A 14,282-nucleotide genomic window follows, 5' to 3' on the forward strand; every position below is an offset into this window, starting at 1 on the left:
AAGTTAAAAGCCCGTAAATGGGTCGGGCTCGCCAATAACATAGGGGTACTCTGGCTGAATCGCGACGGCGGCCCAGAAATGCGACGGATCAATGCGCAGCGTGACCTCAGACTCGCCCAGCCTGACGTCCTCCACCTTATCCGCGCCCAGCATCCTCCTAACCTCCGCCTCGTGCATCAGCTCCTCAAGGAGCCCGCGCACACGCTCGTCGCGCAGAAGAATCTGCAGCATATCGTAGGTGCTCCCATCTGAAACCAGCCACCTTCCGGACTCTGGCACCGTAATCACCGCCAAAATCGCCCTAGCGACATCTGCCCCATGCACCAGATGCAGCCCCCTGGTGCTCAGCTTCTGCCGCAACTTTTCTTTCTCCGTGTAGAACCTTGACCACTTCTCCGGCACGCGCTCACCACCCCAAAGCCCCGCCAAGTTAAGTACCTTGCCCTTATACTTGCTGATAATAAGCTCCTCGGCTTCGACGCGAGGGCCGCCGGCAATAATGTCCGGCTTGGTGAACCGCGTGCTGGGGATCTCCTTGAACGGCCGGGTGCTGCCCAGGTAGATCCACTGGGGCCGGATCTTATTATCGTGGTACCCTAGGTACCCCTCGATCAGCTGCGTGGCGGCTGCGGAGCCCTGGAGCGGGAATGTAACTATGATGGTGTTTGCTGAGGGGAGCGCATAGTCATTCACGTCGGAGCTGCTTGAGGGCAGCCGCCATTTGATCGTGTTGTTGCGTCCGTCAGTGGTTGTTGCTGCAAAGGAGAAGTCGCGGCTGCGCAGGAGGTCTGCGAGATACGTGCCGATGAATCCTTGGCCCAGAATGAGTATTCCGATCATAATGTTCGAATAAATCTATTAAAAAAATGTTTTATCCCTTCACCCAAAAGATAAGAAAGGAAAAGAAAGGAAAGCGAAGAAAGCGAAGAGGAGGTTTGCGTGTGTGGAGAAAAAGTTAAAAAGCAAAAAAAAATGTTCAAATTAATTTTTGCAGTTTATATTGGAACGATGACGAAAGCACTCATTTAGAACCTAAATGCCATTTACTCCCAATCAGAAAACGCCCGTAAATCTTGGTCAATGAGTCACAGTACAGCTTTTGAAACGCGTTCGGCGCTTTCTGATTTTTTCATTTAATTCGTTCCAAAATAATACCCAATTTTCATTCATATAGTACACCACAGTCTTTGAACGGGCACTCGTGCATTCAAAAACAGTTAAAGCACAGCAACCTAAGCGAGCTTCCTCTTTGTTTTATCTTTTCTTCTCTCTCTGCATCCCTAGCCTCCCCATTCCAAAAAAACCACCTCTAATCCCCCTATTAAATCATGGATCTCGATACAGCGCGCAGCAAGATCGCCGAAGTGGACCGCAAGCTTGTAGACATGCTCAACGAGCGCGCACGCCTCTCACTAAACGTCGGCTCAGCCAAGCGACAGTGGCTCAAGGAGCAAGGCGCCGAGGGTGAGCCTGAAGTCTATGTGCCTGGCCAAGAAAAGCGAGTATTCGAAAAGGTCCGCGGGCTCAACCATGGCCCACTCTCCGGAGACTCCGTGTGCGCGATCTACCGCGAAATAATGTCCGCCTCGATCTCCCTACAATCCGACGTCTCCGTCGGATACCTTGGCCCGCCAGGGACCTTTTCGCACCAGGCGGCTATGAACCGCTTCGGGGATAGTCTCGGGTACGTTCCGTTTGCGAAGATTGAAGACGTTGTGGTTGCTGTGGCAAAGGAGGAGATCACCTATGGGCTGGTCCCTATTGAGAATTCGACCTTTGGCGCTGTCGTGCAGACCTTGGATAGCTTTATTGATCAGCCCTCAGTGCGGATTCGCGCAGAGGTGTATCTCCCTGTGACACAGTCGCTCCTGTCCAGGTATCAATTGTCGGCGATCCGCAAAGTGTACTCGCACCCGCAGGCCTTTGGCCAGAGCCGCAAGTGGTTGGACCAGCATTTGCCGAATGCCGCGCGTGTCGACGTGTCCTCTACCGCAAAGGCCGCTGAACTGGCAGCGGCCGAAAACTACACCGCGTCGATCTCCAGCGAGGTCTGCGCCGAGATGTACCGCCTGGATGTGGTGGCCAAGGATATCACGTCGACAAAGGACAATACAACGAGATTCCTTGTCCTCGGACAGTCCTCGGACGGACCCACGGGCGATGACAAATCACTGGTGATGTTCACTGTTGATCATAGAGAGCCTGGAGCTCTATGCAGTGCGCTGAATGTCTTTGCAAAGCATAAGATTAACCAGACGGCGATTAACTCGCGCCCGTCGAGGCAGCGCCAATGGCATTATATGTTCTTTGTCGAGATTATCGGCCACGAGATGGACGAAAATGTTGCCAGCGCGCTCGACGAGATCAAGGCGTACTGCTTGGACTTGGTCGTGCTGGGTTCTTACCCGCGCCAATCGTACTAAACACACGTAATTTAACAACAAAATAAAAGCACCTTACTCAACAATGACAATATATAATTATTTTATAAGCAAACTAGAAATAAACATATTTCACGTTCCCTTGGCAAGTGCCATATACGCCGGGCTGGCGTTATCGTACTCCTCAGCAAACAGCGTCTTGATCGACCGATGCATGTACTTGAGTATATCGCTCAAATGCTCTCTCAGCAATTGCACCGCATCCTCATCCATATTCGTATGTGCGATCAGCCCGGGCAACTGCACAAACAGCCTCAGCAAATGCTCCGCGCCATAAATCTCCGACGGCGACTTATCCGGAAACCGCTCGCAAACATTTTTATACTGAATCCGCTCAAAACGATAAAGCAAAATATTTCCCAATGCCTTGTCGAAATAAACTTTAAGCCCATCGATGATTTCGTCGACAACCTCGTCTTCGCGCCGGACGCTTTTGCGTCTGTCCTTTGCCCCGCGCTTGTATTCCTGGTACCCGGCTAGGAGCTCGGCTACTGTGGGTGTGCGCGGCAATGGGACGAGTAGCCGGTCCTTGGTGATGCGCTCCCAGTCGTCAACGAGCTGTGATTTGAGCGCGTTGGGAATGGGCATTTTGACATCGGGTCCTTTCAACCCACCATCCTCGCGCTCATTTGTTTTCTCAGCTGAGGACTCCCATGTGCGCTTTCTGCTACGATGCAGTTGTTGCTGCTGCTGCTGTTGCTGCTGCTGCTGCTGCTGTTGGTGTTGATGTTGATATTGGTTCTGGTTCTGGTGGTGCGGCTGGTGCGACTCGCCTTCGCTTTCGGTCTTTACTGTGTGCTTGGACGCCAAAATAATGGTCTTTTTCTTAGATGCCTGGAGGGCTGCCTGGCGCAGGGCCTTTTGTTTGGCCAGGTTTTCTTCGTTGAACTTTAGAGCCCGCGATTCATCCACCCATTCGTCCCAGGTCTGCTTCCACCCTTTATAGTGCACAAAGTAGTGTGGTCCGGGATCAGGTGCCTCAGGGTCGCTGCCATCCCACATCTCGGCCTTGACCACTTTGGCCTCGTAGAGTAGTGGTCCGTGGAAGCAGAGAATGCGCTCGTTGGCTTTGAATACCAACGCGTCGTTCGAAGTGCCGCTGTATTCGGTCATTTATAATGTTTTTTATTTAATATGAAAACAAAATATAGAGAGAATGAGGAAGGAGAGAAAAAACAGAGAAGGAGAATGATGGGCTTGTGTGCGGCAAGAAAAAAGAAAAAGAAAAAGAAAAAGGGGTTTTTTTTGCGGTTTGCCACCACGCGTGGTCTGCGCAATTTAACACATGGACATCAATCGGCTGAATATGGGCGACTTTTAATCGCCTCTCCCCAGCCTTCTCCCCACCATCAGTTTAGTTGAGTAAATACGCAATACTCATTTTATCCAATTCCTCTGGCATCTGTCTTTTTTTTGGGCCGAAACCACGAGCAACAAAATTGCCGTACAAAGGCATATGTGTAGGCCGCGGCCTGCGTCTGCGCTGGGACGGGGATCTTAGCTCACAGATCCAATTGTTCGGCTTGCTATTCGAACCAACATGGTCTGCGGATTTATCAGCGGCACTTTTGGAGTTTTCGAGCAAATTTTGGGCGCTGAACCAGTCGAACAGCACGGCTGGGTTGACCTTCCAATATTGGGCCAGAGTTGTGATTTGGCGTTTGGATATAGGACGACCGCTGGAACTGATGTTTTCAAGAATGGAAATTGAATTACGCCCCAGTTCTTGGGACGATGAATATAAGGTGTGTCGCATGGGTTAATAATTGTTTGGTGTGATTTTTACATTTTGTTTTGTTTGATGCCAAAAGTTTGGATAAGTGACTTTTGCAAGCCGATGGCGTTCTTATGTATCCCTGGGACAAGCTCGAGTTGGCTCTGGTTAATTGGCAGGCGACTTGATTCTGGGCACTGCCAGATCCCGGATAATCGGCCGACACATCGTCCCAATCTCAGTCTCAGCGACTGGGTTGCGATGCGAGCTAAAATTTGCGAGTGTATTTTATATTTAGGCTTTGGTATATAATTACATTGGAAAATATTTTATTGGTATCCAAGCATTTGTGCAGCATCAACAACAACATCGTAATCATAATTAGATAAATTTTACTTCCAGTCAAGCTCGTATCCAAAACTGAACAAAACTGAACAAAGCTCAAACACGTATCCAATATTTTTTGTGACAAAATATTGGGAAATTAGAGCTTTGGTTCAAACAAGCTCTTGAACGATGGCACCAGATCAATGGCAACAGGACTAATCAACGCCTCCTCGCAATCCTGCAGAGCAACGCCGTTCTCCCAAACAAGAACAATAAAATTGACTTGTTTTCCAATAGTCACCATCGGGCTATGCCACGAATTAGCCTTATAGTTAATCCCCTGTGTAGAGTTGGCAGCAAATGCCCGTATACTCTTCAAATCCGGCCTATCATCAGGGCCATTTTCAGCGACAATAACCAAATAGCAGGGTGAGTCGGGATCCACCTTCACGCCCTGCTGGTGAATTGGCATGAAAACCTGCGTGCTGTAAGGATGACGCTCGAGCAAGTTGATTTTGAGACGGCCACCAGATGTCGGGCGCGGGGCTGAGCTGAATATACACATGTTTGGCTGCGCGCTTTGTAGTGCGGGGCCGGTGCATCGGCGCAAGTTACCGAGCTTAGCAACATGGTTGACGCGCTTGGCTGTGCCCTGGTTGGCTATGACTATGTTTTTGTGGCCCTCTAGCTGGATGACATCGCCGTAGGGCTGAAAGGACTCAATTGTCAGCGGCTCAACTGTGATACTTGACATTGGTGCTGGGTGCGGTGTTTTGTGGCGACAGGAATGTATACGATATGAAGCTAGGAGGATTGAGGGGAAAAGAAGTTAAAAGTAATGAAGTTCTTGAGATAATGTACTTTTTTCCACGAGCAATTAAAGCAAACGTGCGGTCATCAGCAGCCAAGTCAGCAGCAATAAATGCGCAAAAGTAAGAAAAACAAGCGGGTATTGGTCATATCTTTTTTTATTCACACACTCGCTGAATCAAGTCAAAAAAAACACCAAAACCCAATATGGCTTGGGAGAGATTGTAAAGATAGCGGCGAATTTTGGTTTTTTTATTCCCGCGGTCCAATTTGAGCTGGATTTGTTTATCGGAAAGCCATCGCTCCTATCCAAATCCGACCAACTTCCAAATTGCATGTCCGTGTCGGCGAAAAATGATGCTGCGGGTCAAACCCCCTTACAAAGTTCGGTATGCGGGAGGTGGGGGTGCTATTTGGGGGAGAAGAAAAAGTGGAGTACATGAATCACTTTAATAAAAAAATCCACACCCCAAACCCCTCTTGCCTTGTCTTGTATCTGGTTTCTGAGAACTAAATAATGGAGTGATTTGACTTTCCACACGACATGCGGTAAAGACTCTAAAAATAAGTTGAGGAGATACAAAAAGCAGTTTTGCTCACACTGCGAATCGCACATCACACATCGCGCATCGCACATCGCCGCTGATGGTATCAATGCATGGCCATCATTTTTTACATGGGTGGCTTAAGCCTGGAGCGCAATAGTCTATTTCGCGCAGCCAAAAATTGCCGCCGATGTCACCAAATCGCCTTATGACTTATGACTTGTGAATATCCCCCTGCAAACAATGCGCAGTCCAAATAAAATACAATCAAACCGCGAGACTGTGCTACCCCAGCTGGCACATCTACGATGTAGCAATAATAAGGGTGTGTCACCAGGCAGTATTGCTGTCGTCGCGGTCCTTGGCAGATGATGCTGCGCGCTATTTTGAGCCAAGGAATTGGACACGACACCTCTAACCAGAGTGCGCAGCAATTCTATCCACTTGGCGGTGTGACTTTGGCCCTCATCTAAAATTAAGCGGACTGCAACCCGCGTGCCCTGCACCCCAAAAAAGCTTGTTCCCCGCACTCGCACGTGTGTCTCAAAGATGCAACAATAAAATATCCTCAATCCTTTGCTGCACTGCGGTGCCGAACCATAGCCATGTGACACATGAGATTGCAACGCATGGCCTATCATAGTAAATTCACGTGCAATAAATTACGTCACGTCTCGTTGACAGCCAAGCTTCCTTGCAACGTTTGGCAGACGAAAAAAAAGAAAAATTTTGCGCAAAATATGCGGGAAAATGCATGACTGCTCGGTGCCGCGCTAAAAAAAGCTTTGTCCTTTGCCACCTGTGCCCTTTGCCCTCTCGCTCACAATTGGCCATATGTCCTGCGTGAGTGTCTGTTGACAGTGTCACAAGCCAATCAGATGCAGCCGCGACAAAAATTGTTTTCACGTGTATAGGGGCTCGGCCAATGAGAAACTTGCTTGTGTCAGTTCTTCAGAAATAGAATGCGGCGGAAACTTGCTTTCTGGCTGCTGTCTTTTTTTATTCTTTGTCGTTCAATGTCCCCAATCACTGCCCCCCCAAAAAATGTGGAAAAGGGAAGCAAAAAAAAGAAAAAGTATAGGAGGGGGGGAATTTGTAATGGAGGCTGCCCACCTTTTTCTCCTCTGCTATTTTCTTTTTTTCCACTCTTACGCGCCTTTTATTTTTATTTGCACTAATAGAGCTGAAAAAGGAGGACGTGACTAAAAAAATCCGCTTTTTCATTTTCAACCTCCCTCAAAAAAATTTCACCTCTTTTTCAATCACCCGTACTAGCTTTTTTCTCTAGTTTTTTATTTATTTAAAAACGTGAGTGTCCATAGTTCCTTTTTTGTCCTTGCTACTTTTTTGTTGGCTTTATCGGCCCAGAGAAAAATGCATAATAATTGATTGAGCATATTCGTGTGGCTTAGTGCGCGCGCAGGATAGTGGGGGATAGTGGGACCAGATCTTTTTTGGGCCCATTTGGTAATCCAGTCTCATTATTTTTTGAGCACTTGCTCTCGCATCCTTTTTTCCACTTTCTTTTTCAGCACTTGCTACAAAACTAAACGCGTTTTATTTTGTGGCTTGTGACTGATGTCCAGTGAGTCCTGCGCCGCGCACCCTCCCGTTCTTTATTATTGTCTTTTTCATGTACATGTGTATCCTGCACACGAACTCTCTTTGTCCATTTCTGGTGACCGTCTGTCCCGGTTTTCAAGGGTGATGCCGGTCTGACCCACCCGGTCTTATTTTCTTCAATCCCAGTGTTCATATTCATCTGCTCACTTTGTTTACTTTTCAAAAGTCGAGAATGATGCCTCGAGTTTGATTTTTCTAATCCTCAAAGAATGTTTTACCTGCCTATGATGATGATGCTGCTATTAACTATTATGATGATGATGGTCCGCCGTTTCCTTCAACTTTATTGTATGTTTAAAAGTTTTTGCGGGATGTTTTATTAATTCGTTAAACTCCTTATTATTTTGCTCTTTAAACTTTGTAGTAGTGACACTTGCAGGACACCGCTACCGCCGTCGTCTAGCCAAAGCCTATTACTTGTGGCAGCATCTTTGCAAGCTTATTTGACCATATTCTCGTCTCTGCAGTGCAGCAGTCTGTATCTGGCCATTTACTTTTGCAAACCACACATTTCATATTTTGCACTATTCACACATTTATTTCAAGCCCATGTTTTTCAGCGGATTCCCGATGAACAGTTACACCAGTATCAACGATATGCCTCCAGCCGACTGGTGCATGACCACGTTGCAGACCCTCTCGAACAAGTACGAACATCTCGCCGACAGCCGCAAGGTCAACCCGCCCTTTGCTGAGGCCGTCCTCAACAGCTTTAAGTCCAAGCTTCTCAATCTTGTCTCTGCCCAGGCCTTCTACGATTCGGAGGACAGCAGTGAGGCCGAGGCCGAGTGGCCGCTGGGTGGCGACAACTATCTGACCATTGCCCCCCTGTCTATCATAGAGCCACTGGCAGCGCATGTGTCCTACGCTAAGGACTCTGAGGAAGCTGAAGGTGACATGGCTACCGGCCTTCTCTCGCCATCCCCGTCGCCCACGAGCGCCGTCGGCACTGGCTCATACCTCGATGCCTGCGACTTGGCCGCCACCGTCGAGTACTCTGAAAACAATATTGCCCTTGGTGCCGATGACGCTGTGGTTCTGCCACCGAGCATCGAGGAGGCGCTCCGCCGCTTCCTGGCCAACACCAACAACCAGGACCTGAGCAATACGTTCACGACTTTTGCCGATGCCGATACTACTGCCGCCGCCGTTGACTCTAGCAACGACGACGGAGATGACGACAATAGCGATGCTCAAATTTCTGACTTGGATAACACCTCTGACTCGTCAGATTCTCTTGAATCACCCGAATCGCCGTGCTCTCCCGAGGAGCCTCTAGACTATCTGCCGGTTACCGACGCTGTTGACGTTTTTGTCAAGGGATATGCTGTTAACGGTGGCTGGGAGCTTGTCCAGAGCCCGCTGTGCGCCCTCGACAACAACAATGACAACAACAAAGAGGACGCCCTTTTGCCATGCAAGCGCAAGCGCTGCAAGAACTCTGAGGAGCTGGAAGAGGCTGAGCAAAACGCTGCAAGCGGCCGCCAGACGCAGCTTCCGCGCAAAAAGCTGCTACCTCTCTCGCCACGCAAGCGCTCTCGTTCCGTGCCTCAGGGTGACACTGCCGCTGTGCCCATCGCAAAGAACTCTGTTGAGGCTTCGTTGACGGTTGTCACAACTGCTGAGAAGCAGGCTGCCACTGCGACTGCTTAGAGTACAATACAACATATCGTACATTTGCGGGCCAACACGGCAGTTCAGGGGAGAGCAATTGGACTGGCGAGACTCGGAGGACGAAACTGCTACATACCACTAATAAAACAACCCCCAAAAATGCGGGCTTCTGGCCCGCCTGTGCAGGCAGAGGAGAGCAGGGACAAGTTGGAGGGACAGCCAGTCGGTACTATTCGGCTGAGCGACAACAAGAACGCTGGCGGCGCGCATCACTGTCTTAACTGCCAGTCCATTGTGACGCTCACTGGTCTACTGTTTGTTGAAACGGTTTTGCCTTTGCTTATGCTATACCATCCCTACTTCTTCTCCCCATCCTCCCTGCCTGCGCACGTCTTTCGTTGCCTTTCTCCAAAGACAATATCTTCTTCATATGCTGGCCCGCTTGCACTGCAACCACGCACGCATCCATTCAACACGGCAAGAGCAACGAAGGGGGGAACCATACCCGTTTTTGTTTTGTTTTTGTCGTGCGAGTGTGCTTGCTGTGCAGGCATGCTTTCTGTGTCTCTTGACACAGTGCGATATAACTTGCTACTCTATTATTTTTTTCTGCCTGCCACACCATCAAACACTCCCCCAACCTCATACCACTTTTAATATCAAGAGGCCAGTCGATCGATCGCTGGGGAAGAGCTCCTTCCTCTGCTTATCTGTCCAAGCTTGCGTCTCTTTTTCTTTACAAGTGCATACTGCTAGGGCCTTTTTTTATCTCTTGCCACATTTGCTTCTCACCCATATCGACGCTGAAGCTCTGTGCGTCGCGCACAGGCTCTCGTTTTGTAACTTTTAACATTTCTTTTTTCTTCTAAAAACCTCTTTAAAAAATCCATGTACAATAAAAAATATTCATCTAATACCCACTACATTGTGCCTTTGGTGAAACAATTATTATGTGTAAAATAAAAAATTGTTTTGCTCGATTTGAAAATAAAAGGATATTAATCGAAAAAGGGTGCATTTATTTCGGCAAAAGAGAAAACGTCTAATTGACCGCGCACGTATAAGCAGGGCTTGGCCTGCACTATGCTCTCACTGCTGCTCGGCGGGGTCTTCAATGCGGCGGTAGCACGCAAGGTACTTGCTGCCCTTGTTGCGCGCGACCTTCTTTCCTTCCTCGGTGCTGTTGACAACGCATGGAATGGCGGGATCGTTCTCGAGCTCCTCCTCGGAGATGCGCTCGAACAGGGGGAACGCATCTAAATGCTTGACGCTCCAGTCGTAAAGATCCTTGACATCGGTGATCATATAGACAATGCCACCAACGCGCAAAGCATACGCGTACTCGGCAAGCATAGTGGCCGAAATAATACGCGCCTTATGCTTGCGGCGCTTAAAGTGTGGATCAGCAAACAAAATAAACATCTTCGACAGCTGTCCCTTTGTGAAAAAGTTTGGCAAGTATTTCTGGCAATTAATCCGCATCGATGCAATATTCTCGTAGTGGCCGGGCACCAGGCGATCGGTCTCACCATTATCATGCAGTTCCTCCGCCTGCGGATCAAGGGGCTTGGACAAATCGGCGATTTCCTGGCTCAGCTTAGTGCGCACATCCACCCATTCGATATCCTCACCGGCTTCTTTGCGCTTCAGGAGATCGTTCTGGAAACCGCGCAGTGCCTCGATACGCTGCTGCAAGTAGTTGACCACCTTGGTGCGGATCTCCATACCGACCATCAGTTTGTTCGGATACAGAGGCGCCAGGGCAACAAGGAGACCCCCGTATCCACATCCAATATCGGCAAACTCCACCTTGGCCATTTGGTCCTCAGTCAGCCCGCAGGAGACGTGGGGGTTGACACCAGGACCGCGCTTTGCCTGGGGAATATCCTGGGTATCGGTGGGGCTCATGGGGCGCTTCGAATCAATATCCACTTTATCGCCGGACTCTGTTGCTTGATCCGCTGTGGTGGTGGGGCGGAAGTACGCGGGATATAGCTTGGACCAGTCCTCCTCGCAGGGACGCACTGGGTAGTCCAAGGGCATGTCATTGAAGATGTTGACATGTGCGCGTTGTCTGAAGAACCGCTTCTGAGGGAGCTTTGGTCCTTGTTGGCTGTCTGCCTTGATTGTAGTGGTGTTTCCTTCGCCTGACATTGCGTTTTTATTCCCTTTTTATTTTGCCTCGATGATTAACGACTAGAAAGAGAAAAAGGAATCAAGTAAATAAAAAAGAGGTGGTTGTAAGACAAGGAGGAAAAACAGAGAAACGAAAGTGGAAGGAAAAAAAATTTTACTTGAAAAAAAACCGGTCTGACCAACAGCGTGCTTGTGACCAAATAACCAGCTTGTGGGTTTTCTGCAAATGATGTACTTTGACATTTTAAACCCCAAATACATGTATTTTGTTATCATTGAATATCACATCTTTTAGACACTAATGTGCGAGATATATCAGTGAAATGAAAAATGGATAAAAATAAAAAATGAAATATTATAGAGAAAAAATAGGGGGGGGAGGAAGAGATAAAAAGCCTACAACTTCCCTATTTTAGTTTGCGGCAGTTTGGTTGCGAGACTTGGGCTTCCGGCGTGGGCGCTTGGGCTGAGAATCAACAGTATTGGTGGATCCCTCATCGGTATCCTCCTCGACACGCGACCTAGTGTTGGCGCGTTTTCTAATGGGCATGGGGGAGGTCAGGCTCTGAATCAGCTCACCGGCACGCGAAGAGAACTGATCTTTGGCCGGGACTTCAGACTCGGACCCAGAGTTCTTCCTGGACTTGTTCTGCTTTTTGCGTGGCGGGGTCGATGGCACATCCTGCTTGTCAGCCTTGTCAACCCTGTCAGCCTTTTTGGACCTTATGACCGTCTCCTGGTTGTTACCACTGGTCTCGGCAACGACGGGGACCTCAGTCACAGTGACATCAATGAGTGACTTGGTAGTGCTTTCTGCAGCACTGGAGATGGCCTCAGCCTCAATGAAAGCGGCAGTAACAATATCGGCGGCAGTCTCATCAGCAGCCGTCTCAGACTCAGTAATCTCCACGACGATGACTTCTTCAGCGACAACCTTCGCCTGTTTCTGGTCCTCAGCAGCCTGCTCAGCAGCCTCGTCAGTAGCCTCCTCAGCAGCCTCGTCAGTAGCCTCCTCAGCAGCCTCGTCAGTAGCCTCCTCAGCAGCCTCGTCAGTAGCCTCTTCGTTTTCAGATGCTGCAGAGGGCGTCTCGGAGTCAAGCCCAATCTCGGCAGCAAGTGCAGCCTCGGCAGCAGCCTCAGCCTCCTCCCGTGCAGCCTCCTCCTCGATCTCCTTGACGCGCTGACCGTAAGCGCGCAGCCTGCTCACACCACCATCGGGGTGAACAACCAGCTTAATGTGGGAGAATGGAACGTCGTTCAGCGAGACATCAATCTTGTGGACCTTGCTTCCGTTGAGTTCGGTGCGGGCCACGATCTGGTACCAGAAGCACTGCGGGTCGCGCTCAGGGTTGGCCATCTCGGTGTAGCAGGCCTGGACGGATGCAGCTGCTGGTTGGTCGCCGTCATAGAGACCAGTGTCGAGCTCAATGCGGGTGAGGAAGCCGGGCTCGCCCAGCTGCACAATGGCCCAGTCGGTGTGGTCATCCGAGCGGCTACGGCGTGTCTTCCAGCCCAAGGTCTCGGGCGAATCCGCGGTAGCACGGCCGGGCAGAATAAGGTTCTCCTTGGCTCCCAACTTCTCATCGCTCGCCATAATGACACGAGCGCCGGCATTGACCGAGGCCAAATCAGTCTCTCCCACGGCCTCCGGGTTAACCGCAACAGTGCCCAGGATGCGTAGCCGCGCGACGCCGCCGTCGGGATGCAAAGTGATGCGCACAAAGTTTACTGCGGCCGTGGGGGTCCACAGCGCCAAAGTATGCTTCGAGTTGGGCGCAATCTCAATAGCTGGCAGAAGCTCCTCCCAGTTCACATCCTCGATATCACCGCGGTTATCGACAGCTGAGTTCTCGGGCGCCAGGCAGCCCTGGATGGACACCTGCGATGCGTGCTCGCCGTCGAGACCGCGCGTGTCAATGTTGAAGCCCGCAACGGAGCCAATGCTGCCCAACCGGATCACTGCCCAGTCAGTCTCGGGGTTGTGCCGCCGCGTCACCCAGGCATCAAACTCACCCTTTGCAGCGCTGCACTTGGTGTTCTGTGCCAACTGAGGCTCCTGCGCCTTAATCAGGTTGCTGGCTGCCCCGAACCGCTCATTGCTGGCCCTGACAACCTTGGCCCCAAGTGCCTCTGAGGCCAGATCGACGTAGCCGGTGAGCGAGTGCGCATAGGCATCATTCGTGGGGTCCGCGTTGTAGTATGTGGGAAGGTTGCTCTGTGTGTTTCCCATGGCTAAAAGATGTTAGATATGGTTGACAATGGGAGACGCTGCTGAAGGCTTGGAGCTTACTAATAGTGTGAAAATAAACGGATACTTTTTTAAATTGTCTGATTAGCAAGATGTGAAATATAGCTATTGATTTTTTTGGTGACAAAAAAAACAAGTGTAAAAGCAGAAGAGAGAAAAAAGGGAAGCACACGCGCGATGAGGAAGAAAAAACCAAACGCGGGGAAAGTGCGTCGGCACGAAAAAAAATTCGACTCTGCGCGAGGAACGCAAAAAAAAAATTAAACGTGGGGAACGAAAAAAGGGGACAAAACGGGCGAGAGATGGTTGATCAAATCAAGCACAAACGCATACATAAATATAAACAACCTGAAAGAGCAACGGGCCCTTTTTTGCTACGCAAAGTTTAGAGCAATCAGTAGGGTCAGCGATAACGGCGCATTATATATGCACTTACCGATAAATAAAACGTTGCTTTGATGTAGAGTTAAAAAAGTAAACAAAGGATAGGCGAAAAACGCGTTTTTTGTATTGTGTGTTAAGCCTAGACAAAAAAGCCGAGTGCGATTCTGGCGTTTTACGTCTGCAATTGTTTTGTTTTGGCTTTGGCTTTGGTCACCTGGCTTTTTTCTTCAAAAAGCAGCAATTGGAAATCTCCAACACCGCAGAATTGGCAACTCAGATCAGATCAACATAAAAAAGTATTTTCCACTACAGCAATTAAAACTACAAAGGCACAGCTCGAACCGGCTCGAACTACAGTCCATCCAAATTGATTACGCAAAGAAATACGATGTGAACGGAACTCCTTCTTCACACTTTCAGCAACAACACTGAAAGAAATA

General features: G+C 49.4%; 7 protein-coding genes across 7 annotated transcripts; 2 read left to right on the forward strand and 5 right to left on the reverse strand.

Moving 5' to 3' along the window:
• Positions 1-51: 51 nt before the first annotated feature.
• On the reverse strand, positions 52-831 carry BX661DRAFT_125781 (uncharacterized protein; the record flags this gene model as incomplete). The annotated part of the gene is made up of 1 exon (XM_051532453.1): positions 52-831. A coding segment is annotated over one exon (780 nt), but the record flags the coding sequence as incomplete, so codon positions are not given.
• Positions 832-1,126: 295 nt separating this feature from the next.
• BX661DRAFT_176670 (Prephenate dehydratase-domain-containing protein) lies at positions 1,127-2,500 on the forward strand. Its single transcript, XM_051534408.1, has one exon. The coding sequence runs from the start codon at positions 1,329-1,331 to the stop codon at positions 2,421-2,423; it is 1,095 nt and encodes a 364-aa protein (XP_051394513.1). The 5' UTR covers positions 1,127-1,328; the 3' UTR covers positions 2,424-2,500.
• BX661DRAFT_176671 (MRG-domain-containing protein) lies at positions 2,501-3,675 on the reverse strand. Its single transcript, XM_051534409.1, has one exon. The coding sequence runs from the start codon at positions 3,552-3,554 to the stop codon at positions 2,514-2,516; it is 1,041 nt and encodes a 346-aa protein (XP_051394514.1). The 5' UTR covers positions 3,555-3,675; the 3' UTR covers positions 2,501-2,513.
• Positions 3,676-4,639: 964 nt separating this feature from the next.
• On the reverse strand, positions 4,640-5,236 carry BX661DRAFT_195887 (ureidoglycolate hydrolase; the record flags this gene model as incomplete). Its single annotated transcript, XM_051537997.1, has 1 exon — positions 4,640-5,236. The coding sequence occupies one exon, from the start codon at positions 5,234-5,236 to the stop codon at positions 4,640-4,642; it is 597 nt and encodes a 198-aa protein (XP_051394515.1).
• A 2,773-nt stretch (positions 5,237-8,009) lies between these two features.
• BX661DRAFT_195888 (uncharacterized protein) lies at positions 8,010-9,113 on the forward strand (the record flags this gene model as incomplete). The annotated part of the gene is made up of 1 exon (XM_051537998.1): positions 8,010-9,113. One exon carries the CDS (start codon positions 8,010-8,012, stop codon positions 9,111-9,113), a length of 1,104 nt encoding a protein of 367 aa, XP_051394516.1.
• A 916-nt stretch (positions 9,114-10,029) lies between these two features.
• On the reverse strand, positions 10,030-11,336 carry BX661DRAFT_176676 (putative methyltransferase-domain-containing protein). Its single transcript, XM_051534410.1, has one exon. It carries the CDS (start codon positions 11,226-11,228, stop codon positions 10,164-10,166), a length of 1,065 nt encoding a protein of 354 aa, XP_051394517.1. The 5' UTR covers positions 11,229-11,336; the 3' UTR covers positions 10,030-10,163.
• Positions 11,337-11,341: 5 nt separating this feature from the next.
• Positions 11,342-13,854, reverse strand: BX661DRAFT_176677 (galactose-binding domain-like protein). The gene is made up of 2 exons (XM_051534411.1): positions 12,256-13,854; positions 11,342-12,183 (listed from the first exon to the last, which is right to left on the reverse strand). The coding sequence occupies exons 1-2, from the start codon at positions 13,438-13,440 to the stop codon at positions 11,623-11,625; spliced, it is 1,746 nt and encodes a 581-aa protein (XP_051394518.1). The 5' UTR covers positions 13,441-13,854; the 3' UTR covers positions 11,342-11,622.
• Between the last annotated feature and the right edge of the window lie 428 nt (positions 13,855-14,282).

This window comes from Kickxella alabastrina, assembly GCF_025024165.1.
Source record: "Kickxella alabastrina strain RSA 675 chromosome Unknown BX661scaffold_2, whole genome shotgun sequence".
Taxonomy (NCBI): Eukaryota; Fungi; Kickxellomycota; class Kickxellomycetes; order Kickxellales; family Kickxellaceae; genus Kickxella; species Kickxella alabastrina.

What these genes read in the sequence shown, in the direction of transcription:
- BX661DRAFT_176670 (XM_051534408.1), top strand. Translation starts at nt 1,329, where the DNA reads ATGGATCTCGATACAGCGCGCAGCAAGATCGCCGAAGTGGACCGCAAG.
- BX661DRAFT_176671 (XM_051534409.1), bottom strand. Translation starts at nt 3,554, where the DNA reads ATGACCGAATACAGCGGCACTTCGAACGACGCGTTGGTATTCAAAGCC.
- BX661DRAFT_176676 (XM_051534410.1), bottom strand. Translation starts at nt 11,228, where the DNA reads ATGTCAGGCGAAGGAAACACCACTACAATCAAGGCAGACAGCCAACAA.
- BX661DRAFT_176677 (XM_051534411.1), bottom strand. Translation starts at nt 13,440, where the DNA reads ATGGGAAACACACAGAGCAACCTTCCCACATACTACAACGCGGACCCC. An exon ending in ACGAAGAGGCTACTGACGAG is followed by an intron (nt 12,184 to 12,255) that starts GCTGCTGAGGAG and finishes GCTACTGACGAG; the next exon opens with GCTGCTGAGCAGGCTGCTGA.